The sequence below is a fragment of the Oncorhynchus masou genome, chromosome 26, assembly GCF_036934945.1.
Source record: "Oncorhynchus masou masou isolate Uvic2021 chromosome 26, UVic_Omas_1.1, whole genome shotgun sequence".
NCBI lineage: Eukaryota > Metazoa > Chordata > Actinopteri > Salmoniformes > Salmonidae > Oncorhynchus > Oncorhynchus masou.
This window is the reverse complement of record NC_088237.1, coordinates 18,530,333-18,557,611: the sequence shown is the minus strand read 5'-3', so window position 1 is coordinate 18,557,611 and position 27,279 is coordinate 18,530,333. Positions and strand designations below refer to the sequence as shown.

The 27,279-nt window shown below is 43.7% G+C and overlaps 1 protein-coding gene across 1 annotated transcript; it reads right to left on the bottom strand.

Annotated features, from left to right (window-relative positions):
- Window positions 1-20,730: 20,730 nt before the first annotated feature.
- On the bottom strand, window positions 20,731-26,284 carry LOC135514941 (ubl carboxyl-terminal hydrolase 18-like). Its single transcript, XM_064938695.1, has 11 exons — window positions 26,194-26,284; window positions 25,885-26,024; window positions 25,329-25,425; window positions 25,067-25,197; window positions 24,879-24,958; window positions 24,618-24,752; window positions 24,352-24,447; window positions 24,093-24,257; window positions 23,785-23,913; window positions 23,633-23,676; window positions 20,731-23,528 (listed from the first exon to the last, which is right to left on the bottom strand). The coding sequence occupies exons 2-11, from the start codon at window positions 25,949-25,951 to the stop codon at window positions 23,456-23,458; spliced, it is 1,017 nt and encodes a 338-aa protein (XP_064794767.1). The 5' UTR covers window positions 25,952-26,024; window positions 26,194-26,284; the 3' UTR covers window positions 20,731-23,455.
- Between the last annotated feature and the right edge of the window lie 995 nt (window positions 26,285-27,279).

The window sequence follows — 27,279 nt, the reverse complement described above, 5'->3', positions numbered from 1 at the left end:
CAATGAGGTTAAGAACCTCTCTCAGAGCTGTAGAGTGGTTCTGGAAGCCAATGAGGGTAAGAACCTCTCTCAGTGCTTTAGAGTGGTACTGGAAGCCAATGAGGTTAAGAACCTCTCTCAGTGCTGTAGAGTGGCACTTGGAGCCAATGAGGGTAAGAACCTCTCTCAGTGCTGTAGTGTGGTTCTGGAAGCCAATGAGGGTAAGAACCTCTCTCAGTGCTGTAGAGTGGTATTGGAAGCCAATGAGGGTAAGAACCTCTCTCAGAGCTGTAGAGTAGTACTGGGAGTCAATGCGGTAAGAACCTCTCTCAGAGCTGTAGAGTAGTACTGGGAGTCAATGCGGTAAGAACCTCTCTCAGAGCTGTAGAGTGGTTCTGGAAGCCAATGCGGTAAGAACCTCTCTCAGTGCTGTAGAGTGGTACTGGGAGTCAATGCGGTAAGAACCTCTCTCAGAGCTGTAGAGTAGTACTGGGAGTCAATGCGGTAAGAACCTCTCTCAGAGCTGTAGAGTAGTACTGGGAGTCAATGCTGTAGAGTGGTTCTGGAAGCCAATAAGAACCTCTCTCAGAGCTGTAGAGTAGTATTGGTAGTCACTGAGAGTAAGAACCTCTCTCAGAGCTGTAGAGTAGTATTAGGAGTCAATGCGGTAAGAACCTCTCTCAGAGCTGTAGAGTGGTACTGGGAGTCAATGCGGTAAGAACCTCTCTCAGAGCTGTAGAGTAGTACTGGGAGCCAATGCGGTAAGAACCTCTCTCAGAGCTGTAGAGTAGTACTGGGAGCCAATGCGGTAAGAACCTCTCTCAGAGCTGTAGAGTAGTACTGGGAGCCAATGAGGGTAAGAACCTCTCTCAGAGCTGTAGAGTAGTACTGGGAGCCAATGCGGTAAGAACCTCTCTCAGAGCTGTAGAGTAGTACTGGGAGCCAATGCGGTAAGAACCTCTCTCAGAGCTGTAGAGTAGTACTGGGAGCCAATGCGGTAGAACCTAGAGCTGTAGAGTAGTACTGGGAGCCAATGCGGTAAGAACCTCTCTCAGAGCTGTAGAGTAGTACTGGGAGCCAATGCGGTAAGAACCTCTCTCAGAGCTGTAGAGTAGTACTGGGAGCCAATGCGGTAAGAACCTCTCTCAGAGCTGTAGAGTAGTACTGGGAGCCAATGCGGTGAGATAATTACATTACAGATATTGGGTAATGGACATGATGAGCACAGCTTCAAGGTTTGTGTGTGGTAATGGGGTTAACACACTCAATAGAGTTATGTATGTGTAGGGTAGTCGGCATTTTACATAAGAGACTCCCATCACTCCTAAGGTTCTTCTCCAGAGCAAAGTAAACCTATGAAGAAGCAAGTGAATGCGGAAAAGCTGACCTGGCACAGAATAAAAACCATAGAGAGCAAAAGGCATGTGGGTTGGCCTGACTGCAGCCTAAGTCATTCCTTTCAATTTGAGTCCTGTTGAAGACTGAGGGAAGATAATAAAATACTTACATAGAAAACATAGACAGACACACAGACGTAGTCTATGCAGACATGCATAAACAGTTCAATTTAGTCTCAGACGAGCTAGAGAGAAATGAATGGAAAGAACTATACATTCAGAACAGGAAAAGGAGGGGTGTTTCCCACATTTTGCATTGAAAGATTCTCAGTGAAACTGAAAGCTCTTATACAAAACCCAATGGCAACATTTAAGAAGACAACGTTGAGACAGTAAGCACTTCCGTGTTTGTCTTTGGTCTTGAACACAGACCTGAGTCAGTGGCTCTATCCAATCTTCTCTCAGCCCCTCCTATATACAACTATCCCTCTATTTCTCTCTCCCTCCAGCTCTCTCTCTGACATCCATCAGCTTGTGTCTCTATCTTGTAAACAGCATCGCTTCGAGAACATTAGCCTACTCTGTCCCTTCCATACACTCAGGAGTGAGTTGGGAGGCAGGTAGCCTAGTGGTTAGAGCATTGGGCCAGTAACCGAAAGGGTGCTAGATCAATTCCCCGAGGTGACAAAGTACAAATCTGTTATTCTGCCCCTGAACAAGGCAGTTAACCCACTGTTCCTAGGCAGTCATTGTAAATAAGAATGTGTTTTTAACTGACTTGCCTAGTAAAATATAAAAAAGAGAGAGGGTGCAAAAGGAGGAAGAGGGGAGCTTGAATTAAGTCATGAGCAGCTAGTGAAATAGGTTGGATTTTTACTGGGTGAGATCACATCCTCTCCTCTGAACAGAGAACAAAACTCATCCTCTGACGCCTGGAGGAGCGCACTCTGCCCAGCCTGAGACGAGGTCTTTGTATGTCAACCTGTTCATACAGTGTGTAGGCTATGAGGGAGTGAAGTAGCTTCTGTGAATGCCCTACTTGGTAGAGGGATTCTGCGTTATGTAGCTAACCAGCCTGAGGCTGAGCCCCCCCCCTCCCGTGCTGCTCAGTCTGTCAGCTCTACAGTCAGTTCACAGGAGGTTGGTGGCACCCAAATTGGGGAGGACGGGCTTGTGGTAATGGCTGGAGCGGAATTAGTGCAACGATGTCAACTAAATCAAACACAGTTTCCATGTGTTTGATGCCATTCCATTCGCTCCATTCCAGCCATTATTATGAGCCATCCTCCCCTCATCAGCCTCCACTGAGTCAGTTCCCTTCCTCACCCTCCGGTTGCCTCTCCTCTCCTCACATCACAGACATCTCAAGGCAGTGAAGAAGGGAAGCGGTCTGAGTGGGAGCCAATAGGCAGTGGGCTGCCTGTCACAAGTGGACCGGGTCTCTGCGGTCAAAGATCAGGGGAAGGGAGAACACAAACAAAAAAGATTCCGGTGAGGGAGCTCCTGTCAGCAGCAGCGTCGGCTGGTGCTTTCTGAATGGGGAGGATGCTGTATTTGTTGTGCTGGGCTGAGGGGGTGTGTCCTTGCGACCACCAGCATCCTCTTTAAAGGCTGATTCATCAGGGACAGGATGTCCAACAGGAAGACAGGCCCAGGGGGCAGATAGACCAACAGAGTAGCTGATGTGATACAGTATCCTCGTCCCAAACAAAAGTTCTGTACAAACTGATGATTGCTGTTGTTCTGTAGCCTGTTGAAAACATGGTGTGTTAATCAGTGGAGAGCAGTTTCCAGTAAAACATTTTCAGAGAAGTTTATTTTAAAGCGCTGGCCCCACTTGTCTACAAATATCATTGCTTTCTTTGTCTCTGTGACTTCCCTCCGTCTTTGCAACATTTCCTCCCCAGCACACTTACATTTCCCTCCAGAGAGAAAGGAGGAAATGGGGCCATAGCTCGCATGGCTGAAGAAAGTGCTTTGAAAACTGCTATAGCAAGGTGATTCGACTCCCTATAAATCACTAGCAGGGGAGGGTAGACTCCTGGGTCTGCTCTGGGGGCCCTGTTCCTTTCCTGTGTGTGATGCATGCTAACCATGGGCCTTATATTCCTATACCAGGCACAAAGAGACCTCTGTGAGAGAATCGCCATCTCAGCTCACATCTTAATTCACCTTATTGGTCTCATTGCTTGATTAGATTGAGGGAGGACACAGGATGAGAGAGCTCCCCTGTTGCCAGACTCAGCCATTCAACAGGACGATGGAAGTCATCGTGCAGCCCAAAGTGGGACTTGGATTCCATCCAGCCAGACCAGGGTTGAAATAATTACAATATTTCAAATACTTTATCTGTGCTTGATTGAGCTTGCCTGGTTTACTGGACCAATAGAAAAATCCCCAAAAGTGAAAACACCACTCACCTGGCACTCCAGCAAAGCTAAAGCAAACGCCCAACAAATTTGAAAAACGTCATATAGTATTTGAACCCAGGTCTGGAGCAAGCACAGAGTGTTATCCTCAAACACAGCAGTATCGGGCTATACTCAGCTTTGTCTCAGGATGGTAAGTTGGTGGTTGAAGATATCCCTCCAGTGGTGTGGGGGCTGTGCTTTGGCAAAGTGGGTGGGGTTATATCCTTCCTGTTTGGCCCTGTCCGGGGGTGTCCTCGGGTGGGGCCACAGTGTCTCCTGACCCCTCCTGTCTCAGCCTCCAGTATTTATGCTGCAGTAGTTTATGTGTCGGGGGGCTGGGGTCAGTTTGTTATATCTGGAGTACTTCTCCTGTCCAATTCGGCGTCCTGTGTGAATCTAAGTGTGCGTTCTCTAATTCTCTCCTTCTCTCTCGGAGGACCTGAGCCCTAGGACCATGCCCCAGGACTACCTGACATGATGACTCCTTGCTGTCCCCAGTCCACCTGGCCGTGCTGCTGCTCCAGTTTCAACTGTTCTACCTTATTATTATTCGACCATGCTGGTCATTTATGAACATTTGAACATCTTGGCCATGTTCTGTTATAATCTCCACCCGGCACAGCCGGAAGAGGACTGGCCACCCCACATATGCTCTCTCTAATTCTCTTTCTTTCTCTCTCTCGGAGGACCTGAGCCCTAGGACCATGCCCCAGGACTACTTGACATGATGACTCCTTGCTGTCCCCAGTCCACCTGGCCGTGCTGCTGCTCCAGTTTCAACTGTTCTGCCTTATTATTATTCGACCATGCTGGTCATTTATGAACATTTGAACATCTTGGCCATGTTCTGTTATAATCTCTACCCGGCACAGCCAGAAGAGGACTGGCCACCCCACATAGCCTGGTTCCTCTTTAGGTTTCTTCCTAGGTTTTGGCCTTTCTAGGGAGTTTTTCCTAACCACCGTGCATCTACACCTGCATTGCTTGCTGTTTGGGGTTTTAGGCTGGGTTTCTGTACAGCACTTTGAGATATCAGCTGATGTACGAAGGGCTATATAAATAAATTTGATTTGATTTGATTTGAGTATCCTGGGGACACTGCTGGGCTTCAAGCAATTCAAGGGGAAAAAGCCATCCATGTCTGTGAGGTACAGTACGTCTTTCTGACTGATTTCCCAACATATTTCTCTCAAAGTGAAAAGCCATTCTAGGAACCTTGGCTGGGTCAAGTACAATCTTGCAGCACAGGCTTGGTTAGCGCACTCAGGGACCATAGGGTGGGGGCGGTATGGCCTATCGCCCAGAGATGGCTGTGGCCACTACGGTCCCAAACCGCTCACCACAAACCAGTCCAGCAGCAGAGACCGGCAATTAACAAAGCAAACAAACAAACAGTCTCACATTACGATGGTAATTTAAAAAAAAATCCCAACAAGATTGCATAATCTTACATTCCAAATAGACTAGAGAAGATCTGAGATAAGCACCAGGCATACCAGCCTTATCACCTTATCTGCAGGAAATGCCATAATATGAATTAGAGTGGTGAGGTCGGTGTGACCGGCAGTGACCATTCCCCCTGCTCTGGGACACGGCCTGGCTTTGATCCTGTGATTTCTCTCCTGGCGTGGAGGACCAGGGAGGCAGAGGAGACTGACCTGACCAGGGTGGTACCAGTATTGCGGTGGTCTGCCTGGGATCAGAGCGTGGTCCATCAGGCTGGTATGTCAGTGTTCTGTACCCACCAGGGCATTCCTTTGGACCAAGCCAAAGAATTTCACATACTGCACACTGCAATCATCTAATCTCAAAACACAATTGGAGAAATATGAGATCCATGAATGGATTGGAGCAAGTGTTGATTGCTCAATAATGTGGTGTTGTGATAAGTCATGTCTTTTTTCTTCTTCTTCTCTGTTCCTCCTCCTCCAAATTACACTGAAAATATGTTTAATTGTTCTCCCATAATTCCCTGTCCGTCCGTTCAGAAGTATGGTCACTGTTTTCCCATGTCTTTTTTCCCATGACACATTACTTTGGGCACAGCCCTTTTTTAGCTGGGAGCCTAAATTCAGTTCGACAGGCTGGATCTTTATTTAGCAAGAGGGCAATAAGCACTTTCTTTCTCCACAGTGAAAACCAGTTGAAATACAAACCTGGATAAGAATCTAATAGAACCTGATACTGGTGTTGTCACAAACAAAGTTAGAGACACCCAAGAAATGGGAGGTGTATCAGAGCAGGCTGATGATGATGGCATTATGAAGGGACCAATAAGAGAGCAGGGTTATGATGTCATAAAGGGATCAATCAGATATGTTATGAAAACATCCCAATAAAGGTACCAATCATAAAGCAGGGTTATGATGATGTCATTATGAACAAAAAAAATCAGAGAGCAGGGTTCTGTAAGGGATAATCAACGAGAGGCTATGCATATTATAGAACATAATTAACTCCATGGATGGTGTGTTCCACATCGTGCTAGCGGAGTGGAACTGACCCTCCACGGAGTTGCATTGTTTCGAGTTGATTATCGCTTTTATACCATGGCTATAATTTAACACATTTGACTCTAGAAATGTGTCCATTTGCAGGTAGAAATGTGTTAAACATCCACTGAAGTAGAAAGCAAGTTTACTAAATAGCTACAGTAGTTTTCTTGGTAACCAAACAAACAGACTTGCTAGTCTAGCTAACCAAACCATCAGTGCTAGCTTGCTACTATGAAAATTGAATTCAATAATATTTTCAATTTGACTTTTACTTTCAAAAGCAGCACAAATATAAAACATAAGAATGAACTATAGCCATTGAATTCTACCGTGCTAATACCTGACTTCTAAGGAAATAATGCAAGCTCTCGAATACCCTTCCAGTGTAATGGCTTTCTTCTATGGACGAAGGAGAGGACCAAAGCGCAGCGTGGTTAGTGTTCATCATGTTTATTAAAGACGATAACCGTGAACACTACAAAATACAAACCAACAACTGTGAAAAAACCCAAAACAGTTATTTCTGGTGTAGCCACACAAAGACAGAAGACAACCACCCACAAAACCCAACACAAAACAGGCTACCTAAATATGGTTCCCAATCAGAGTCAATGACGAACAGCTGCCTCTGATTGAGAACCATATCAGGCCAAACATAGAAACGGGAAAACTAGACACACAACATAGAATGCCCACTCAGCTCACGTCCTGACCAACACTAAAACAAAGAAAACACAAAAGAACTATGGTCAGAACATGACATCCAGCCCATCAGAAAAGAGTATTCCACAACGCCACAGTATAAGACAATGTGTATAATATAAAATTGACCCCTTATTATTACATCATCATAACTCTGCTTTCTGATTAGTGCATCATAATGACATTGTCATAACCCTGCTCTCTGATTTGTCCTTTCATAATATCATGTTCTTATGATGGACTAATCAGAGAGCAGGGTTATGATGATGTCATAATGAGGAACCAATCAGAGAGCAGGGGTATGACATCATTATGAAGGGGCCAATCAGAAAGAAATGTTATGATATCATAATGTCCTAATAAAGGCTGGGGCCAATCAGAGAGCAGGGTTTTGAGTATGCCATTATAAAGGGACCACTCAAGAGAGTAGCAGGTATATTATACACACAACATGTCACACACACAAGCCTTATTTCAACATTTTGAGAAACAAGTGAAATACAATCAGACTACAAAATTCCCACAAGGACTGTTCAGATCGCTCTATTGGGTATTTTAATACCAGATACACCTCCAAAGAGACATATTCCTCCCTCGTCCCTGAGGTCAAACGAGAGGAAGTCATCGATTCTTCCCACCAAAACTCTGGGAAGAAGAATAGAGGCCCAGAGTCTTTTTCCCCTTAAACATTATTATTCCAATGTCAAGCCCCACACCAGCCGGTCCACTTGTGTGAGAGGAGAAAGCGAGGTTCACAGTGCTGCCGAGGCTTTGCTGCGATGCTCCAGGCTCACCCTGGGCCACCATTTCCCAGGACCAAGGCCACATCCCTGGGGATCACTCGTCCAGTTTTGGCCCCCATCGCTTCGGATCCTCCGTGGTCTTCCGGACTGGGAAAACGGCCCATCAGGCCATCACACTGACCTACATAGCACACTGTTGGATGGTGCCCATCTATCAAATCCATCAGACATACAGTGCACTCAGATCGTTGTAGCCTTTTAATTTCTAGGAATGACGAATGTGACATATCCAATGTTTAAAAAACAAACTTTCTTCTGCTGGAAGCTGAATTATTACATTATTCTATGTCAGACTAAAGCCATGTAAACAAATCATAATCAAAAATCTTGCTTTATCCACCTGCCGTCATCAATTTACACACAGTGATGCACATACTGTAAATCTATCATCTGGGGAATATCTTGATAAGAAAAAAGCATGGTTGTGTTACAGAATAATAACCCTATTGGAACTTTCATTGATGCCAAATACAGAGAAGGTGTCCTGGCTGTTTTTGGAATTGGACGACCTTGGATGTCTGTGTTTCCGAGCCTTACGTAAGCATCCATAACAGGAAGTAGTGAGGCATGTGTTATGGTTGGAGTGATGGCTGTGCTGGAGCTCAGGCCCTTGGTCAGGATTCCCACTGTCAATTAGGAAATTAAGGCAAAGGGAGGCTCTCTTTATGGTTAGCCCTGGTATACATAAATACTCCCAAGAAGGAGGATGACTTTCAATGGAGAAAAATAACGGAGGACTTATTCTATCTTGCACAACGCACAAAACTGAGCAACTGGATAAAACATTGAGCAATGAAACTGACCACAATGCATCAGGACATTTTCATTTCAAACTAATCAAATTGAAGTCTTGGTAAAGAGACCAAAGATTTTCAGGAATCTCTGCAATGCACAGTGTGGGAGGAGTGATTATCCAAACTGAGATGTTTGTAGACATGACAGAGCATTGAAGGTGTGGCTCTTTTCTCCATGTCCTTTGCTGTAATGGTAGTCATTCATTATGAGACCACTACTCCTGGGTGTGTAAACTGAGTGTGTGTTTGTAGGCCCAGGGTATACCCACTGGGATAAAACTGGTTGAATTAACATTGTTTCCACATCATAAAAAAACAACAACTGAAATGTGATGACATTGAATCAACATGGAAAACTGATTGGTCTTGAAAAACTAACATTTTTGTTGATTTCACGTTAAATTCACATTAGTTGACAATTCAATCAAAACGAGACGTTGAAATGATGTCTGTGCCCAGTGAGTACACACTAGTGTGAATATGGGGTCATGTGGAGATTCCCAGTTCCTCAAAACAAATAGGCTATTAGTCTACACTGTGACCTGCTTGCAATCTGTTAAAAAGAAAAGAACAACAGAGCTATCACTACACAGCTGTGTCTGCTTCCTCAAGACAGTGGTACATACAAGGGGAACATGATACAGCCACTTTCCACTGTGTGCCAGCTAACAACAAGAACCAACATGACATTTGGCAAATGCATTTCAATATACAGTACCAGTCGAAAGTTTGGACACACCTACTCATGCAAGGGTTTTTCTTTATTTTTACTATTTTCTACATTGTAGAACAATAGAGAAGACATCACAACTATGAAATAACACATATGGAATCATGTAGTAACACAAAAAAGTGTTAAACAAATCAAAATATATTTGAGATGTGAGATTCTTTGCACACACAGCTTTGCACACTCTTGGCATTTTCTCAACCAGCATCACTTGGAATGCCTTTCCAACGGTCTTGAAGGAGTTCCCACATATGCTGAGCACTTGTTGGTGGATTTTCCTTCATCCCAAACCATTTCAATTGGGTTGAGGACGTCTTGGTCTAATAGCCCTTACACAGCCTGGAGGTGTGTTGGGTCATTGTCTTGTTGAAAAACAAATAATAGTCCCACAAAGCGCAAACCAGATGGGAGGGAGTATCTCTGCAGAATGCTGTGGTAGCCATGCTGGTTAAGTGTGCCTTGAATTCTAAATAAATCCCAGAGTGTCACCTGCAAACCTGCAAAGATAGATATCCATGGTCTAATGTCCATTGCTCGTGTTTCTTGGTCGAAGCAAGTCTCTTCTTATTATTGGTGTCCTTTAGTAGTGGTTTCTTTGCAGCAATTAGATCACGAAGGCCTGATTCACACTCTCATCTGAACAGTTGATGTTGAGATGTGTCTGTTACTTGAAATCTGTGAAGCATTTATTTGGGCTCCAATTTCTGAGGCTGGTAACACTAACGAACTGATCCTCTGCAGCAGAGGAAACTCTGGGTCTTCCTTTCCTCTGGTGGTCCTCATAAGAGCCAGTTTCGTCATAGCGCTTGATGGTTTTTGTGACTGCACTTGAAAAAACTTTCTTGAAATGTTCCGCATTGACTGACGTTCATGTCTTAATGTAATGATGGACTGTCGTTTCTATATGCTTATTAGAGCTGTTCTTGCCATAATATGGACTTGGTCTTTTACCAAATAGGGCTATCTTCTGTATACCACTCATACCTTGTCACAACACAGCTGATTGGCTCAAACGAATTAAGAAGGAAAGAAATTCCACAAATGGACTTTTAACAAGGCACACTTGTTAATTGAAATGTATTCCAGGTGACTACCTCACAAAGCTGTTTGAGAGAATGTCAACAGTGTGTAAAGCTGTCACAAAGGCAAAGGGTGGCTACTTTGAAGAATCTCAAATATAAAATATATGTTGATTTGTTTAGCACTTTTTTGGTTACTACATGATTCCATATGTGTTATTTCATAGTTTTAATGTTTTCACTGTTAATCTACAATGTAGAAAATAGTTGTTGTTTTTTAAGAAAGAAAATAAATAGACATTGGCTGACACTACACATCAGGAACAATTCAAATCAAGATGTCGGACAGAAAGAAAACATGTCATTCGGTCAGAGCCGCAACATGTGTTTCTTCACATCTAACTGATAAGGTTCTACCAAGTGTGGCGTACAGTATGAAGCATGAGGGATCTACTGGGGGAACGAGGAGTGATAACGCATTCCCATATGCTACAATAATTTCCTCCCTCAGGCACTGTTGCTGCCTCGACAGCTAGCTCACCAGTTGGGAGAGGGTGTGCTGGAAAATATGCCAATGACATGTTGACATTCTTTGTTGATTTTACATTGAATTCCTATTCGTTGACAACCCAACCAAATGTAAATCAAAAGTAGATGTTGAAATGACATCTGTGCCCAGTAGGTACACACTAGGGTGCTTATGAAGGTCCTGTGGATTTTCCCAGTTCCCACAAACACAGAGTTGGGGGGCTGCTGCAGCTTTAGGTAGGAAGTTGCATTGAACAACATGACCCATTCTTCCATGCAGCTCTACAGTGCATTTAAGAGGTCAAGTCAACATGACACAAGCAAAGGAAGTCAGGTGACAATGCACCTACCGGTAAGCAGACAGACATACAGGCAGCCATATAAGTGGACAAACAGGCTATGATAGTGTACACTGTGTCCTGCTTTCAATCTGACTGTTAAAATGGGAAGAAGAACAGCAGAGCTATCACTACCCAGCTGTGTCTGCTTCCTCAAGAGAGTTATACATACAAGGGGAACATGATACAGCCACTTTCCACTGTGTGCCGGCTAACAACAAGAACCAACATGACATTTGGCAAATACATTTCAATATACATGACCTTAGAATAGACATTGGCTGACATTACATGTCAGGAACAATTCACATCAAATGGGGGGACAGATAGAAAACATGTCATTCGGTCAGAGCTGCAACATGTGTTTCTTCACATCGAACGGATAAGGTTCTACCAAGTGTGGCGTACAGTATGAAGCATGAGGGATCTACTGGGGGAACGAGGAGTGATAACGCATTCCCATATGCTACAATAATTTCCTCCCTCAGGCACTGTTGCTGCCTCGACAGTTAGCTCACCAGTTGGGAGAAGGTGTGCTGGAAAATATGCCTCGGCATTGAGTTACTGTAGAAGAAAAGGAAAGACACTTCAGCAGTATTGGAAACATCTTTTCTCACAGAAGCCAATAGGCAGTGTCATGAGATAGGCTTTGGCTGGAGCTAGCTGGGTCACACTTCACAAGCTGCACTTCCTGTCCTAAGATGACTTGTCACAGGAAGTCAGGAGGCTAGGTCATCACTGTAACGGCGTACACCGGCCAAACTAAAACTAGCAAGCATTTCCCAACACAGTCCACAGAGAATACATTATAACCAGGAATAGCTTATATTCTCGCTACATATTCGTCGCCAGACCCACTGGCTCCAGATCATCTACAAGTCCATGCTAGGTAAAGCTCCGCCTTATCTCAGTTCACTGGTCACGATGGCAACACCCACCCGTAGCACGCGCTCCAGCAGGTGTATCTCACTGATCATCCCTAAAGCCAACACCTCATTTGGCCACCTTTCGTTCCAGTTCTCTGCTGCCTGTGACTGGAACGAATTGCAAAAATCGCTGAAGTTGGAGACTTTTATCTCCCTCACCAACTTCAAACATCTGCTATCTGAGCAGCTAACCGATCGCTGCAGCTGTACATAGTCTATCAGTAAATAGCCCACCCAATTTACCTACCTCATCCCCATACTGTTTATATTTATTTACTTTTCTGCTCTTTTGTACACCAGTATCTCTACCTGTACATGACCATCTGATAATTTATCACTCCAGTGTTAATCTGCAAAATTGTAATTATTTGCCTACCTCCTCATGCCTTTTGCACACAATGTATACAGACTCTCTTTTTTTTCTTTTTTTCTACTGTGTTATTGACTTGTTAATTGTTTACTCCATGTGTAACTCTGTGTTGTCTGTTCACACTGCTATGCTTTATCTTGGCCAGGTGGCAGTTGTAAATGAGAACTTGTTCTCAACTAGCCTACCTGGTTAAATAAAGGTGAAATAAAAATAAAAACTTTAATGGAAATTAATTAAATAGGTGGGGACTGCAAATACAAAGAAATTACAGCACTATCTTGCCTAAGATACCCACTTATATGATGCATTAACAATTCAAGGCCTGGCTATTGCAACAACCACTCTACAGTACACATCTCATTTTATTGTCAGTGAGTCATCTGCCCAACGCTGGTAAGTCTGCATGGGCACTTCCTCTGACAGTTCTGCATGCTCTGCTCTTCACCCACAGACACACAGAGTTGCACTTTGTTCTTCACAGGAACTGTGATGATCTCTTCTCACCACCTGCGAGGCACGCTGAGCCTCTCGCCCTGCCCTCCATTCACCACCCAGACTGTCTCGCATAAATATATAACCAGCACCAACGCTCTCAAACGTGGCTGAGAAGGCGGGAGACGGGCACGTGCCAACATGCTCAGCTCTGCCCTCACTTGTTTGTCATACTCTAGGGGTTTTCCCAGACGTGCCAACTGCAGCGAACATGTTCTCACAACATCTACAGATAACAACAAAGATGAGGAGGAAGCTTATGCAACATTTCCACAAACAACAATATCACAGAATCAACATGCCTCGCCTCTGGTGTTTCCTTCAACAACCACATAGCAGGAAACATGGTGAAAGCTCTCTGTACAAACAAATAGGATCCTTTGCAAGACAGAGGTGGATGGCTGGCCAAAGAAAGGGCAAAAGCTTTTTTCACATATTCACTGTAGCCAATTCGCCTCAGCTCACATTGCCATAAAAATTGGCTGCATGTTATTGTCCCACTGATGTCATTTGCGTCCCCAAGACACACATCTAAACCGTGAACAAATGCCTAATCTTATTTCCAGATGTGTAATCTTCCTACCATCACCAAACATGCACTAAGGGTTTCAGAATAAGCAGTGAATGAATGCCTCGTGGGCCTTTGTATTATAAAGACCAAAGATACAAAAACATGCTCCCTGCACGACGTTAAGATGTTTGCAGCCGCTTTGAAACGGCGATACAGAGGGTTGATTTGACCATTCTAGGCCTATTGACCAGAGAGATCTACAGAGGTACAGAGCTCCAATGCAACTTTAATGGAAAGCTGTGTGGGTAACTGTGCACTCATTGATGTACGCCTAGCTCTGATTCCACAAAAGCATCCGAGAACACATGAAAATCCTTTCTGCCATGTCATAACATCCAGAATAGGCACAGCTCTATCCCCGTCGACGTCGACGACAGCGCCACATTGTGAATCAGATCAAACGTCTGGGCTAGCCTGGGGCGCATTATATCAGATTCAATTTTGGGTTGAGGCCCCTTCATTCATTTCTGACATTTACAGTTGGAGCAGCCCCCTCTCGGAGGCCTCTTGTATCTGGCTCTCTCTGTGGCCCCAGTCAAGTCAGCCACTCTGGAAAAACCCAGCAGTGCATCTGACTTGCATTGCCTGGCTCCGCCGTGTGTGTTCCGTTTGGCCCGCATCGCTGGTGGAGTAGAGCGCGCCAATTACCAGCAACTGCTCTCTCCGAGACGAGCATGATGTCATCCCCCGGTCCGCCATAACAGACTGCAGATGAGCGGGGGTTTGGACTAGAGAGGGCTGGGTCTCAAGCCGAATGAATGTGCCTCACACAGGCACAGCAAAGGAGCTGAAGGCTTAAAACAAGGAGGATTTGACTGTACAAACTGCAGAAATACAGACTTCTAATACATAATTAATATTTCCTCAATATTAAAAGGTGCTGGCATCACTTTGCGGTGCAAAATCAAAAGTTGTGTAAGAATTGAATTACAAACACGCCGAAAGTAGATATTAGTGCACCAGCTGTCTCAATTAATAAAACAACCCAAGCTACAGATGGGTGTGCATGACTGATGTCATAGCTGTGAGAAAGCACAAAATGCCTCCAAGGCAGGATCTCTATAGAGGGCTTCAGCTATAATGAACCACACCCCTGAAGACACAACACTGTGTAAAGGAGAGAAAACAACTGCCTGATGGGGTGTGCTCCCCTGGCCTCTTCTAAGGCTCTGGAGGACATACTTTGTGTGTGTGGGAAGCCACAGATAGCCAACTGTATCCTCAGATATCAAAGGAAAAATGAACAATACAGCATAGTGAGGCACACACACGCGCGCACACCACTCCATTGATGACTGGTTTTGGTATCATCCCAGGGGGCTTTGCACTTTTTAGGAAATGTTATAAAGCCACATCAGAGGCTGTCTCCCCTCCCAGAATGGACCTGTGGGTTACTGCAGGCCTCCTTTCATTTCCCCATGTAATTCATCCAGAACTCTCCAACCACACACTCCACATACACTCCCCACCAGGAGTATAAGCTCTTTCTATAACCCCTTTCTAAGAAAGAAATGTTTGTTTTGCACTATTTAGGAGTGTAATGGAAATAGTAAAAACAATACTGCTGGTGAAGTGACTTCCAATGACTGTTGTGTAGTCTTATATGACAGGGAAACTCCGGTATTTGTTTCATTAGTTCATTCTTGACATAGTCCCAACATGTTTTGCTTGTCAGCCATCACATTTTCAAGATATGTACAGAGATCATCCGCGTATGATGGATTTTGCATCATATGATGCAAAACACAGCTTCATATGATGCTAAATGCATCCTACGCCGATGATTTCTGTATTTTGACAGTTACATATCTTGAAAATGTGATTGCTGGCAAACACAACATGTTGTGACTATGTCAAGAATGGACTAATGAAACTAATATCAAAATATAGTTTTGGGGTGGAATTTTCATTTAAATATAGCAGTGGCCTGAAGCTCTCAGAAACTGCAAGACAAGAATGCACATCATGATATCTGTGTGTAAGAAGAACCAACCAACACATACATAAAACAAGATGAACAGATGGCAGGTTAAGACAAGAGAAAGTTCTAAACAAGATTACATTTGAAAATGGCTGGGGTGTTTATCAACAGATGACATTCAGGACGTTTATCAATCTTCCTGTGTGAAATCAGGTAAAGCCCAATGTTTCTCAGCCTCAGAAGTAGGAGGCTTCTCATGGTAGACACAGCACTTTCACAGAGGGAATGTTTTTTGGGGGGCCGAAGCATTCAAAGGTACGTGACAGCGGCAATTTGACAACATTTGGCCACTGCCCAGCTCATTTCACATCCCCCTACGTTGAAAATTATTTTTCGAGAGCATCCGGGATCCTCTTCTGCTGAGAGCAAAGCGGAGCACTCAATCTTCACAGACCACCGCTCAGATACAGCTCAGAGGACGGTCATAGTAGTTGGAGTAAGGTGAGGTCAGAACCTTAACAAACCTTACTCAACCTTGAACTCTCCTTGTCTCACTCCTCAACAAGTGTGATCATGTGTGGTAGAACTAGCCTGGCTACCATAGAACGATGTAAGGCTTCAGACAATGTAACTTAGCTCAACAGAAGACTGATCATTCGTATGCTACGCTATGTTCAAAATGCCTCCTCTTCTTTAGGAGGAGGACACCATTGAGAAGACCCATAGGACAGTCTGGTCTGGGGTTAAGAGGAAATTACCTCATAATCAGAAGTCCCCTCGGCCAATCTCTGTCAATCATGGCTCATGATAGACTGATGGTTTGTTGAATGTCTCCAAACACGACTACAAAGGAAGATCTAAAACGACAGTCTAGGCCTAAATGTTAAAAAAAGAACTCTGCTCTGTCCTCTTGACTAAGATCACACCCTATTATATAGCTGCCTTTCTCTCTCTCTCTATGGACCTCCACCCTATCAGTCTGCAAGGCTGTGTGTGTCACTGTCATAGTAACTGGTGAGCTATGCCAAGGTTCACATTCCACTGCCATACACCTCCTGTCCTGCCCACATTTTCCCACAGAACTTTAAACCCTGTGAATGAGAGTCTGCCTTTGTTTTCATGCATTTTTCCTCCAGATCCCAGCAACTTCTCCAAGGTAGGAATCCAGCCGGAATGCCAACACCAGCTACCTGCATTAGAGGGCCTTTGTCCAGAAATAGGAGTGGCTGAAGAAGAGAACAGGTCAAAAAGGTTTGACAGTTGATATCTCGGCTCGAAGGAGCCAAGTCCACAATCCTGAGCAAATGAACAGTACATACAGTCTGGATCAATGTTTAAACATGGTGAAGGGGCATAACCAGACAGGCAAAAAAGTATGTTTGCACAGGACAGTTTCAGTTTGTGTCACGGGTCACAAGAGCCTCCCCCCACACGTCCCCCTGCACAAATCATTAACTTTTCTGCTGATGAGAGAACTGATTGCACACATAGCACACTCAACACGATCGCTATCTAAGGTTAGCGTCCCAAATGGCACCCTATTCTCAATATAATGCACTACTTTTGACCAGATCCCTTTGGGAATAGAGAATAGGGTGTTTTGGGACACACTCCAAATGTGTCAGGAGCAGATACAACACTGTGCTGTGGACTTATCACTTCAGCCCAGAGCTTGGAATGATGAGGCAGCCGTTTAGCCTGAGGTTCTAATTCTATATGTTCCTGCATGCTTGCAGTACAGTACAGTGAGAGAGACCTGAAGATGCTAGATGAAATAACCATAGTCTGAGCTTCCAGCACTGCTAACAGAAGGGTTACAATCGCTGCATAAATTCATTAAAAGTCGTTATGTCATAGCCTAGAGTGGACTGTTCTCTGCAGAAGGTTAATTTGTGATGTAATTCTTAAACCGATGCACCTATTTCCTGACATGATATGGCAGCATACTGCTCTTCTGATATGAATGTTGTTAAATTAGATAGGCTACATGAGCCATGAGTAACTGCTTGGACAAGAAACCCACATTCTCAAAGTATACTTGAGAGGAATCTAAACATTTGTAATCATTTGCAATACCACCCAAAATAAAAAGTCACTGTAAGCGTGGGAACCATTGAATGCCGCTGTACATGTTGGAGCAAGAGAAAACAGAGGCTTTTGCGATGGCATGCACAGGCAGGGCCAGCTATAAGGGCCCTGTGTGAAGACAACAGAGAGGACCGTTTCTCCCCTGCAACCTGAGAAGGCCTATTTCACGGAGTGAGACAGATCACTGATCTGGCCTGGAATCCCAGTCTGACAACTAACGAAGATAAGGTGCTAACAGAGGGGAAGTAATAGAGGTAGAATGAATAGAGACTGGGACATCATATCATGTTAGCTGTTAGCCAACGCTCTGAAGAAGATAAGATTTTCTGAGTTCATTTCCTTGTTGACAACAACAGAAAGCGAACCAAATCCGAACCACACCTCTCCCTCGGTCTTTGAATCTTTAGTTATGGTGGTCAGACATATGATACAACATCCTCTTAGAAAACACAGAAGATGTACAGTTTTAGTTTTATGACCCTCACACCAACTAGACTCATTGGGAGCAAAGCTGACCCAGGGGAGAGGTAAACTCAGAAGGGGAAAGTTGAAGCATGGCAGCCTATATATGACCAGAGAAAAGATTCTACTGTTTCCAGACAGGTTAATTTATGAGTGAATCTTAGACAAGGGTTACTGGTAGGAACCTAGGACTATTAGGAATACCATTTAGACAGAGTATCGTAGGAACACATGCCTGCATTCACAGTCAGTCAGTGCTGACATGAATGAGTCAAGGGTCATGACCCTAGAAGCAAAGGTGAAGTGTCACAGGCCACCAATCAAAGTACATCACAGGGATACCTCCACAATAAACTGACAGATGGATGTCTCACTGCTCAACAGATGGAAGACCATCTCACAAGAATTAGGAGTTGGTCTAAATTTACCACTAGACGGTACAGCTATAATTTTTGATAAACCTATTGTGGCAGGTCAGAATCATGCACCTTTACTTTTCAAGAGACAACAAGTGGATAGTGTTTCAGTGCTACATTCCATTATATTATGCTACATTGATACGAATGGAAATATCAAAGTGATGCAAAAGACATTCGCATTCAGTTCTTGTTTGTTATTATTTACATCCTCACTTCACCATGGTCACCAGGATCTGCACACTCAACACGGAGAGTGAAGCAGATGAATTTCCTCTTTGAAAACCCATTACATAACCACGACAGCCGGTAGATAAGCAAGAGGTTTCATGATGACAGGTTGATTAAGATTAAAATAGAAGAGTAGGCCTAGTCATGACAGGGTGGAAATAAGAGATTAAAGTAGTTGTCATTGGACATATGGAGGAACGTAGGCTTTTCATCATGGTGAAGTAGGTGAAAATTCAGCACTAAATCAAACTCTTCTAACTAACGCCATTGGCAATGTCCTGGTTCTAGATACGAGATGGTGACTGCAAAGGCAACACAAAGGGGGGTTTGTCTCTCAATCCTACGAAAGTCATTGTCCTCTGAATAATTTGAAAATATTGCTTTAGACTACTAAGCCCTGAGAGTCAACGGGCATTTCTGTGAATGGAATCCTCTGCACAGCAGCATATACTGTGCAGTAAACACTGCTAAAGAGGAAGGAAGGAAGACTGGACGGATGACACCAGTGATGTAACACCCCTCTTTCACAGCTACTCAGTGGATGAAAGCAGTGAGAAATGCCCAAAGGAAGCCATGTTGAATTCTGAAACTGCCATCTTTGGCAAGACAGACGGAATACTGGGTTGGGTAGGGATATGTCACAAAGATTCACTCACATTCTCAAGCAAACCACTGACCTGAGCTCCTGAATTCCCCCATAAACCATCCACACTCTCCTAGTAACTGGTACACACACATAAACAAAGAACCCAAAGCATTAGGAAACCTTGCCCAAAGACAACACCAGCACTTGAGAGTTTCCACACAGCAAAGCCTGTAGAATATCATCTCCTACATCAGTTTTTTGGGGAACTCAGTCCGACTTTCAACTTACTCTTGAAAGTTGTAATAGTAGAAAGAATGCACAAGGTACAATTTCGATATTGGGTAGTACATCATCAGTTTTCCTCTTGTCTTGTCAGTCATTTCATACCTTAGAGAGCTATTTATAACTTGTCAGAAATGTCCAGATCAAGTAGCCCATGTCAGCTAAAGTTTCTTTTAGCTAGGTTTTTTAGCCCATATATTTTGTAGTCAAAAAGTCACTCAAATATCACACCAATACACATTAGACATGGCAAAATATGTAGAATTGCAAGAAAATAGGCTTTTAAAATGGCTAAATGTTCTCTGAACCCCATGACAAAATGTGTAGAATTGCAGGAAATAAGCATTAAACCTGCAAAATGTTCTCTCTGCCAACAAGAGGGCTATGAACAGTTTGTGTCATGAACAGTGCTTGTGCCCATAGAAAGAGGGATCTGAGTGAAAAAGTTTGGAAACCTCTGACCTAGATGACACTGTGGTCAGGCAATGAGTTCAGCTGGGCCACATGCTAGTTTAGTCTCTTCCCTCACTCTTGGCGTGTCAAGAACGGTCACTGTTATGGGCAGAGATAAGTCACCTTGCCAAGATCTAGAAGATAGAAGAGTAGATCCTGTAAACACAATACAGTAACCAATACCCTCCAGACCGACTGAAAACCTTCCAAATACAAGAACGGTTCATAAGGTGCCTCCCATAAGGTGTCCACTGTCCAGGTGGGTAATGACAGTACAAAGGACAGACGACAGACTGGGAGGCTCAACAATGATGGTGCAGACATGTAGCGTGTGTCACACGTATGAATAGGAGCTAATGTGTTGCCTGTGTTAAGGTAAGTTAAGTGTACACTGGAGTCACATGATGTGGTATGGAGGGGTGTGTCACGGCAGGTTTTCTCCCTGAGTGAAAATTGTGGCACACGCCAGCCATCCTGTGACTATAAGGGGACATTCACGCAATAACACCTGGTTAGTGTTGGCCTCATTGTAACTGGGCATCAATAATTAAATTACCACTATAATAGAAGAGAAAGAGGTCTATCATCTAACTCCAAGTTCAGAATTATTTTGGGCGCATTGTTCTATGTCATTGTATTACTGCTGTAAGTACTGAAATTCAAAACTGTTATTTCAACTATCAAAGTCAAATATCTATTATATTTCTGTTTATTCCTCATGTTATTATTTTTCTATTGGTATTGTTGAAAAGTCAGTAAGGATTTCACCTGTTGTTTACGAAGCATGTGACAAATTACCTTTTATTGGATTTTATTCAAAAACAGAGTAGCATTTATAGGGGGCAGCCCAAAAATATACACTGCTCAAAAAATAAAGGGAACACTAAAATAACACATCCTAGATCTGAATGAATGAAATATTCTTATTAAATACATTTTTCTTCACATAGTTGAATGTGCTGACAACAAAATCACACAAAAATGATCAATGGAAATCAAATGTATCAACCCATGGAGGTCTGGATTTGGAGTCACACTCAAAATTAAAGTGGAAAACCACACTACAGGCTGATCCAACTTTGATGTAATGTCCTTAAAACAAGTCAAAATGAGGCTCAGTAGTGTGTGTGGCCTCCACGTGCCTGTATGACCTCCCTACAATGCCTAGGCATGCTCCTGATGAGATGGCGGACAGTCTCCTGAGGGATCTCCTCCCAGACCTGGACTAAAGCATCTGCCAACTCCTGGACAGTCTGTGGTGCAATGTGGCGTTGGTGGATGGAGCGAGACATGATGTCCCAGATGTGCTCAATTGGATTCAGGTCTGGGGAACGGGCGGGCCAGTCCATAGCATCAATGCCTTCCTCTTGCAGGAACTGCTGACACACTCCAGCCACATGAGGTCTAGCATTGTCTTGCATTAGGAGGAACCCAGGGCCAACCGCCAACCTAATGGCAGTCAGGCTACCTCTGGCGAGCACATGGAGGGCTGTGCGGCCCCCCAAAGAAATGCCACCCCACACCATGACTGACCCACCGCCAAAATGGTCATGCTGGAGGATGTTGCAGGCAGCAGAACGTTCTCCACGGCGTCTCCAGACTCTGCCATGTCTGTCACGTGCTCAGTGTGAACCTGCTTTCATCTGTGAAGAGCACAGGGCGCCAGTGGCGAATTTGCCAATCTTGGTGTTGTCTGGCAAATGCCAAACGTCCTGCACGGTGTTGGGCTGTAAGCACAACCCCCACATGTGGACGTCGGGCCCTCATGGAGTCTGTTTCTGACCGTTTGAGGAGACACATGCACATTTGTGGCCTGCTGGAGGTCATTTTGCAGGGCTCTGGCAGTGCTCCTCCTTGCACAAAGGCGGAGGTAGCGGTCCTGCTGCTGGGTTGTTGCCCTCCTACGGCCTCCTCCACATCTCCTGATGTACTGGCCTGTCTCCTGGTAGCGCCTCCATGCTCTGGACACTACGCTGACAGACACAGCAAACATTCTTGCCACATCTCGCATTGATGTGCCATCCTGGATGAGCTGCACTACCTGAGCCAGTTGTGTGGGTTGTAGACTCTGTCTCATGCTACCACTAGAGTGAAAGCACCACCAGCATTCAAAAGTGACCAAAACATCAGCCAGGAAGCATAGGAACTGAGAAGTGGTCTGTGGTTATCACCTGCAGAACCACTCCTTTATAGGGGGTGTCTTGCTAATTGCCTATAATTTCCACCTGTTGTCTATTCCATTTGCACAACAGCATGTGAAATTTATTGTCAATCAGTGTTGCTTCCTAAGTGGACAGTTTGATTTCACAGAAGTGTGATTGACTTGGAGTTACATTGTGTTGTTTAAGTGTTCCCTTTATTTTTTTGAGCAGTGTATATCTACCAATCAAGAGTGAGGTTTAAGACTTAGTTACAAAACTGTCACATTTCTGTAGTGTTGAGTAGACTCAAGCGTCAACTCTAGAAATGCAACATCTAAAAGGAACAGGGACATGCCAGCAAAATAACTGTACATCACCACTGTACACACTGAACGCATTACTCTGCTACTGCTCACTGACTGCGTGTGGGAGATGCCCACGTAGGCTACTACCTGTTGCACTGTGCAGACGTCTTCCATTCTGTCAGCGCGAGGCAGGCTGCGAGCACACGGGCACCATTTCAACTGGTCCTCAGTCTTGGCTAGGGTAGTGGGAACAGTTTTTATTAACTATGTGTGAGATTCCCCAGACAGACAGCCTATACCAGTTGTACATGCACTGTAAAGTATATACTGTAAAGTATGTTGAGAAGGAATAGGTGGATTGGAGATATTTTATCTGTGCCTCACTCTCCCTTTCTGAGAGAAAGATGATAGGCAAATGAGAATAAATAGAATAAAATAGAAGATAAGAAAATAACAATAGAGAAGATTATACAAGAACATGACATTTCAATGCATGTCATTCCAAACAGCATTAACAGCAGTATATCGGTAGTGTAATCAAAACAGAGTACCGGTGACTACTGTATAAACCAATTGTTCTGAAACAAGGTGAGTCACATGTTTCCATGTCAGGCAAATATTATCACCAATGAGTCAATGGCCTTTTTCTGGTTTTCCCCCAGAATACCCCAACTCAGCACTCTCTTCAAACCACCCGTCTTATAGTGGTTTCAGAACACTTTCAGAACGTGTAGTCTCTGGAGATTACAAGATGACTGTACTAATGACAGGGTGAAGGGTCTTTGCCTCCACCTATTGCCTAAACTCAGTAATGCCCTATGAATGTCCAACATATCCAATATAAACAAAACCTCAAAACATATACACACCACACCAAATATACTTAAACAAATCCATGTAATTGCACATAAACAGTGACCCATTACCCATCATTTTAAAGTAAAAATCATCCAGATAAATGACATCCCCAATGCTAAATGAAGACAACAACCCCTCCAATAGGTAGTTGTGCACTTTGTGTTTGGTCCTTGATTCCTACGGTTTCCAGTCTCCACTCTTTATCCCTTTAGCTCCGTCAGCCTGAGGACCACTCCTGTTGCTTTCCCTCTGGGGTTCGTCTGTAGAGCAGCATATATGCTGTGCCTTCTCTGTTAACAAAGGATAAGACACCTGTCAACTGATGCCATTTCCGCCCCAGAATTGATCGAGGATAATACTGAGAGTTGTAAGTAATTTTGTGTTAAAACCTTACCTTAGACTTCCTCCATAGGTGTGCTGTACTTCCTTCCAGCTAACCTGTGTTTGTGCAAATGTTAGGTTACTTTTAATGATACCAAAAAACGTATAGGTGTAATAAAAAACTTGCTGAGTGGTGTAAACATTCTTCCGCTCATTTTCTCTTACCTGCCGTACAGAACTATCATTAGCGTGGTACCAGCTCTGGTCCTTGTGACGAATGTATGCTGTGTAGTGTCCAAACATGGCAACGCCGGAGTGCACTATGACTGCACACAAACTGTACTGGCTGTCACTCTGAAAGAACGAACAAATACAATTTGATGTCCGTCAGTACAGCTGTACTGTTTCCCTCCAATGATGTTGTGATAAAATGTAATTGTGTTTATATAGAGGCCAATGTGTAATTGTTTTATGTGCATAATGTTGTATATTAGCATACCTCAAACAAAAATTGTAAACATCTGCCTATCTACCTGTACATAACGTTCTGACAGTGCCTCTACTGTCAAGATCTCAGAAATGTTCAGGGTTTCTGGGAAGGTGACTTTGCAGTGTAGTTTCCTGGTGTAACCGTGGGAATTACGGAATCTCTTCAGGTGAAGACACAAGACAGGGGGCAGGGAGATGAGTTTGAAGCCCTACATAAGAAAGAACAAAATGGAGTAATTCATTTCACAGGCAAATCACAAGAGTCTCTACAATGGAACATCCCTTCAGTTAGAAAGAACTGACCTGTTTGGATGGCTTCTTCTCTCCACACCTTTCACAGTAGCACTTATCTCCATCCCTTAGCTCCTGAAGCTCGAAGAAGAACTGTATGCAGTCCTCCTGGAAGACCACAGAATAGGAAAGACACAGAGACTAAATTTTCATTTTAAACAAACCACATCCTCCCTTTGACAGTTATTAAATAAAGCAATGTAACATTCCGTGCTAAGTACTTTGAATAGAATCCCAATATAAGAGAAAACTCAAGCCAAGTTTGAGGGAACCCTCACCAGGGAGTCATGGCTCTCCCTTATGTGCATGGGGAGGCTGAGTAGAAAGCTGGTCCCAGTTTCAATGTATGTACATTCTAGACACTGAAGGTGTGTCTCCACGGTAACCTTGTACAGAGACTGAATCTCCTGAGCCTGGGGATGGAGAACACAGACAGAGAAGCTTCCTATCGTATCATCTCCAACATGCTTGTTGTTGGGTGTCCCTGTTGTTATTGTTTGAGTTGGATCTAATATTATGTCAATTTAAGCAGTACATACCAAGGCCTTGTCACTCATCTGTTGTTGGATAAGGTTTAGAATGGAGAGGAATACCTCATCTGCATCCTGCTGAACATTGTCTGAGAAACACATTATTGTCAATGTTAAAGTTGCAGACAGTAAAATGATATTCTTTGTAATTCATATTTTTTATTTTTTTTTAATGTAATGACACAGACTACTCATACCGCGGATGTAATTTCTGTCCAGGCAGTGCAGGAAGTCTTTATGAGGAGCAGGCTGGGATTGGTCACTCTGCATGGCTAGCAGCACCTTCCTCAGATATAAAGGGACACTCTCCTTGTCAACTGGGTTCCACCTAAGAACATAACATTCCCAGCACTCAATGCTTTCCCACAAGCAGCCTGATAACTACCAGTAAACTAACTAATGTCTTTGTTACATGTTGATTCTTAATAGCAAAGTATTGTAACCTGCCACCTGGCTTACCCTTCTAGCAGATCTACCAGTTCCCAGGTGGCAGAGAAGGACTGCAGCAGAGCATTCACACAGCATGACAGGCCATAGTTCATCAGACCTCTTAGGCCTATGGGCATCAATATGATCAGAACATAGCTGCATGCCTCAATTGTATCGACAGTTAAGTAATAATAATGTATTATGTCTCACATGAGGTTGGTAATTGATGGAGCAGAGTCAGTGGAATGGTATCAAATACATAAAATATAATATATATAATATATGGTAAATATATGGTTTCCATGTGTTTGATGCCATTCCATTCACTCAGCAGCATCCTGTGCTTGTGTCCATATTGATCAATGCAAAGTGTGTGGTGTAAATTGCAGTGATGCTCCGGCTGATTATGGTCCGATTTTTCTCCTGGTCATGTGATCAGGAAGAGGGAAAAGTCAAGGCCCTATGGCGGCTCAGTAGCGTTCAGTTATAGGGAAAAATGTAAAACAGGTCACGTGATCAGGGAAAAATAACCAGCCCTTGTTTCAGTATCGACTTTCCACCATATTCATTCAGTCAAAGCCCGTACCTTGTGACCTACTCTCGATAGGTAGACTCCAACTACGGCTGAACATTGAGAAACGTCTTCGTGACATCAGGGCTATTGTTTTATCGTATCTATTGCTGGACTACTGTTGTTGAGTTAAGAAGTCAAAGGGGTCCACCTCCCTGTGAGTGAAATACAAATGAATAACTGGATAGTCATCATACATTTTTACATAGCTGAGTTTACTTAACTTTGAGAAACTAGGCTTAACATTAAGGGTGCAATTTTAGTGAATCCAAAACACTGCATATAACATAATATGTATTTATTTTAAGCAAAGATTTCACTTACTTTATCGATCTCATTGACTATCCACAGCCTTGGGAAAAATAATACGGAAAAGACGCGACTTGACGCGACGACCTCAGCATCACTTTCACTTTCTATTTCTGGCAAACTTTAGGTGAAAACGAAACTAACGAAACCGAGTCCATTATATCGCCATCTGCCGGCCTTTGGGCTAAGTGCCATTCATTTCTACCGATTTCTATCTTATCATATTGTTGGGCTTTATGGAGTTCGCCACATACAGTATTTTAAAACAGCATTGACTGTCATTTGCCTGTAAAATTCCATGTCAAGACTATAAAGTAGTTGGCAGCAACAGTTAACAAAAAATTGGACTTCTGTTATGTAAAAGGTTGTCCACGTAGTTCTAGACAGCTGTGTAGGTAACTATTTTAAATCAGCAAGGAGGCAACCTTTCGCAGCAAGAGAAGATATGGGACTTATTATGGGACAAGATATAGAACTATTGGGCCCTCCTTCAGAGTAGTACAGTATGAAACCCACATAGTTGGTTGGATGGCACCCCCTAGTGACAAACCTGATCAAGCTGTAATTTCTTCAATGGAGAATGAGGATGAAGCTCCCAGGGGTTGAGGTCTTCATGGCAGGGGCGTCATTTAATCTAAACCTAGGGTATGGCAGCTCATTTACTGCATTTCTACACAATTCAAAAACTCTCAAATGCATTTAGGAGAACAGCAACAACAACCTAAATGCACTCCAGCCATTATCACATTGGCTGCAGTAGCTTCATTCACCTCAGTCGATAGGGGACTTAACATTCTACAAACATGTCATGCTGCAATTAGCTACTACGCACTAGCTCAGCACAGGGGTCAAACACTCTAGTTTAGTTACACGTCAAGTCAAACAGTTACCTAGCCATCTTATAGAACTGCACTGTCTTCTGGAGAACTGTGTCAATGTTCTCTGTCCATAGTCCTAAAGCCAGCTAGCCGGGCAAACAGCCTTCTCGCCCTGCTCTGAGCCCTCTGCATGTTCCTAAAGCCAGCCCTCTAATCCTGCTAAACTGCATTTTCCTTTTAATTGGGATTGGAATGATTTTAGTTGCCAATTTTAAATTGTTGG

Coding starts and splice junctions, on each gene's coding strand:
- LOC135514941 (XM_064938695.1), bottom strand. CDS start 25,951: ATGTCACGAAGACGTTTCTCAATGTTCAGCCGTAGTTGGAGTCTACCT. Junction 23,677..23,784: donor ATGATAGTTCTGTACGGCAG/GTAAGAGAAAAT, acceptor GCACAAACACAG/GTTAGCTGGAAGGAAGTACA. Junction 23,529..23,632: donor ACCTATGGAGGAAGTCTAAG/GTAAGGTTTTAA, acceptor CTTTGTTAACAG/AGAAGGCACAGCATATATGC.